Source organism: Nelumbo nucifera, chromosome 1 (genome assembly GCF_055504915.1).
Source record: "Nelumbo nucifera cultivar China Antique chromosome 1, China Antique-T2T, whole genome shotgun sequence".
Lineage (NCBI taxonomy): Eukaryota > Viridiplantae > Streptophyta > Magnoliopsida > Proteales > Nelumbonaceae > Nelumbo > Nelumbo nucifera.
Window position 1 is genome coordinate 202,755,352 of NC_142649.1, and position 4,069 is coordinate 202,759,420.

The 4,069-nt window shown below is 37.0% G+C and overlaps 1 protein-coding gene across 1 annotated transcript; it reads left to right on the top strand.

The window, feature by feature from the left end:
* Positions 1 to 1,814: 1,814 nt before the first annotated feature.
* LOC148804372 (uncharacterized) lies at positions 1,815 to 3,758 on the top strand. The gene is made up of 3 exons (XM_088886865.1): positions 1,815 to 1,895; positions 1,988 to 2,871; positions 3,018 to 3,758. The coding sequence occupies exons 2-3, from the start codon at positions 2,011 to 2,013 to the stop codon at positions 3,672 to 3,674; spliced, it is 1,518 nt and encodes a 505-aa protein (XP_088742991.1). The 5' UTR covers positions 1,815 to 1,895; positions 1,988 to 2,010; the 3' UTR covers positions 3,675 to 3,758.
* Positions 3,759 to 4,069: the final 311 nt, after the last annotated feature.

The window sequence follows — 4,069 nt, forward strand, 5'->3', positions numbered from 1 at the left end:
ACCCCCACCAGTTTCTCATCCACACTATATAACACCCCCTTAACCGTTCAGTCCACCCCTAGGGCAAAGCTAAGATTTCTAGGAGTGGACTGAATCCTAACCGTGAATTAATGCCAACTTCACGGGCATGATGCGGTTTATAGGGGATGGGGGTTGCAATTTTAGATTTCTGAGGTGGAATACAGTCCACTTATCCCTAGATTATTCAAGATGATGCGGAAAATTTTTATTGAAGGGTCAATGTAAAAGATTGACCCAAGGGGTGATAGAATGCGGATTCACTTGAATGCATCTCCCTACAAGATCAAAACTGACATAGATTCCCGTAAGCTGGCCTAACCCAACATCCTAAGCAACCGACAAATCAGGGGATTCACATCCAACCCTTTGCTTTTTAGTCAATGGATAGCTCTCTTTAGATAGGACTGTCAAGGGGTCATGTCTATCCGATGTACCTGAACAGATCGAACCGATTATAATGGGGTTTGGTTCCATGGTTATGGTTTTGTCCCGGTTAATAATTGGGTCGGTTCTGGCACTTGCCTGTCCTGAACCAATTCAGACCCGAAACTAATTATTTGATTGAAATTTGAATATATAACATTTTCTTAATTTTTTTATAATTTCTATCATTTTTTATGTTTGAAATGATAAATTTGATAAATAATATCTAAAAGATATTTAATTTATTAACATATGTATAATTAATTAAATATTTTTTTTATCAATTTTGTTAAGGTTATAATATCAAAATTTAAAATTTTAAGTTGTTATTAAATAAAAACATATATAATCTTTAGTAAGGTGTCAACGGTATTCGGAAATCTGATTTCGAATTTGATATTCGACATAATCGAATTGAATTTGGATAATTCGAATATCTAATCGGTTGAATTCGGATATCATATTCTTATCGAATAGTTATTCGGATTCAAATTCGGATATGGCCTGATTCGATTCGATAGATATCCGAATTCGACTGATTATTTAATTCTTATATATAATATATAAAATATTTTACAAAATTTATATATAATAATTAAGTTATATAAGTAATTTATATATTTGTATATTTTATATCAATAAAATATTTATTAATTATCTAAAATAATCAATTAATCAAATTCGACTCGAATAGAATATTTGAAGATTTAATTGGATTTGAATTTGGATATTAATTTTCAATATCCATCACATATCGGATCGAATTCAGATATTGGATTTTCTAATCGGATTCAAATTCGGATATTACCTGATCCGATTCGAATTCGATCCATCGTTTACACCCCCGGCCTTCAGTATAACTGTCCGGAATATTAACCGGGACGGTTCTGGTTCCACTTAGATCCAGACCCGACCCGACCCGATCTTCATAAAGAGGTATCAGCTTTGGTCGGTGTGGAGCGTTAGTAACCGCCATAAAAAGGCAGCCGTTAGTTGTTGTGATTGTCAAATGTACTCTCCAAAACAGACGAATACTGAATCCGCTTTTGTCGGTTCACCGGTTTTCTTATTTCTTATTGTTACCGCTTCTACTAATAATCTCTGTATCTGTATCTGTTACTCTGTTAGTTAAGTCGGTTAAGAATTCCATTCGAGCAGCCGTTTCTACTAATAATTAATCCTACTCCAACTCCAACATTTTAGCCTTCCTTTTCGGTTGGCCGGCTGTCTTATTTCCTATTCTTGTCGTTTCAATCACAATCTCTGTATCTGTTACTCGGTTAATTAAGTCGGTTAACAGAGTTCCATTCCAGCACACGTTACTACTCCAAGTAGGATTCTTGTTTTATAAATAGTAAATAGAATCTGCCTCTCACTCTCACTCTCATTCGCATACATACAGCATCATCAACACTACACTTCATCCGATTCAACACCGAGAAATCATTACGGTAAGTCTCTTCTCCCTTCCTTTGTTTCTCTTTCTCTTTATTCATTTTCTGTTCCATTACACTGATTTCTCTTCTCTTCTGTTTATCTGCAGTGCGTGCGTCTGCAACAAACAAAATGGCTATGGTGTTAGCTATTCTTTCCTTCCTTTCAATCTTTTCCTTCACTGTTTCCTTCTGTCAATTAGATGATTACGAGTGGCCTGGACCTGAATATTCCGTTGTGGGAGATCCTGGTATGAGAAATTCTAACCTTAGATTGGCCATAGACTCATGGAACTACTGTAACAAGGTTGGATCTGAAGCTCCTAAGATGGGGAGCCCGGCTGCAGCTGATTGCTTTGATGTCCATCCTAAGACATTCTCTGTTCGGCATAGAGTCACAGAAGCCGATAACAGATTAAGTGTTGGAAAGCGTTTTCCTAGTTCATTCAGGGGACAAGATTTGTCTCTTCTTAATGACCCAGATTTGTATGCTGTTCAGAAGGAACTGTATCTTGGTTCCAAGTGTGAGGTACATGGGAACGACCTGAGGTTTATTTCTGACTATTATCAGTTTTGGATGATTACTCTTAGAAATGGTAACCTAGACACACATGCTGGATTGTGCCCCAGTAAAGGCAGGAAGGTCGGTCCCTTTGAACATTCAGAAGATGGATTCTCATGTTTTGGAAAGGGGTGTATGAATCAGCCACTTATGTTCCATAACTATACCAGCTTGCAAACTGTTGGAAAGGAGAATTTTCTTAGAGGGAGTTTCTTTGGCACCTATGACTTGGATGTTGATTTTGGTAAAGGAGTAACACGTAACATTTCCTACTACTCTGTATCATGGAAAAAGAATCTTGGAGAGGACAAGAGTTGGGCTTTTCATCACTTTTTGAGGACATCAGACAAATACCCATCACTAAAGCTCACCCTGAAATCTGATAGTGCTGGTGGAAAATTTGGCTATGGTACCAGAGGAATGACTAAGGATGTAAGTATCAATGTGCTGGCTTCTTTCTTTATATTTTTTCTATTTCTGATTTCTGATCATATTGATTATTTGATCATATAATTTGCAATGATATTTTTTAGTTAGTTAAGAGTTTTAACTTCTTTTGGTTTGTTCTGATATTGCAGCTTACAATTTCACCAGACTTTGAAGTGATTTTCACACTTAATGTGCTCAAGGGAGGAGGTGCAAATAGCCAATTCAACTTGCTAGAGATGAGAAGCTGTTGGCGGAACGATGGTCTTAGATGCGAAGGCAATAGTAGAATTGATGTAAATCGATACTTCAGAATGATCCTCAGTCCAAACACAACTGCACTGTGTAGCCCTACCAACTTAAAAGCATGTCCTCCGTATCACATTACTCGTGGTGGTTCCTCTCCCATATATCGTAATGACACAGCAAACTTTCCATATGAGGCTTACCATAGTTACTGTGCACCTAGCAATGCTGAACACCTTCAAGACCTATACCAACTATGCGACCCTTACAGCAATCCAATGCCACAGGAGATTATTAAGATACTACCTCATCTGGTTTGGGAATCATATGGATTCCCAAAGAAGCAAGGAGATGGATGGATCGGTGATTCAAGGAAGTGGAAGCTAAAGGCTGGACAATTGGCATTCACATTACCTTTCTATCAGGATCCAGGGGCTGTGCCTATAGATAGGTCTTGGGACTCTATTGGCGTTGGTACAGAGGTTTTCATGAACCCTGATCAAGTTGTAGAATGGACTATCAGTGACTTTGATATCCTGATGCATCCAAGGCCACATGATTAGCAGTTTTTCCTTTTCTTCTATTGTTTTTTGTACATGGTCTAAGGACCAAGTTATAAGTTTGGCAAATGTATGAAGCTTTGAAATTTGATTTTTCTGGTTCGATTCAATTCAATCATTTTATTTATTTGGCTGTTTATGAGGAATTTGAAAAGCAATCAGAAAGTTTTGTCCATTGTTTTAATTATATGATTGCTAGCTACCCATATAAAATCTTCAAATGGTTTTCCAATGCCAGCCTGGTTTGCTTCTTATGGATTGGTCTGGCTTCTTGTGGTCTAGAGAAAAAAAAAAAAGAACCAAAGAAAGAAATAATTAGGAAAAGAGATTTACTTAGGTTTGGTTCAGTGGTTTACAATGGTGGTAATGTAATTATATCAATGCTAGTTATTTCTGTA

Coding starts and splice junctions, on each gene's coding strand:
- LOC148804372 (XM_088886865.1), top strand. CDS start 2,011: ATGGCTATGGTGTTAGCTATTCTTTCCTTCCTTTCAATCTTTTCCTTC. Junction 2,872..3,017: donor CCAGAGGAATGACTAAGGAT/GTAAGTATCAAT, acceptor CTGATATTGCAG/CTTACAATTTCACCAGACTT.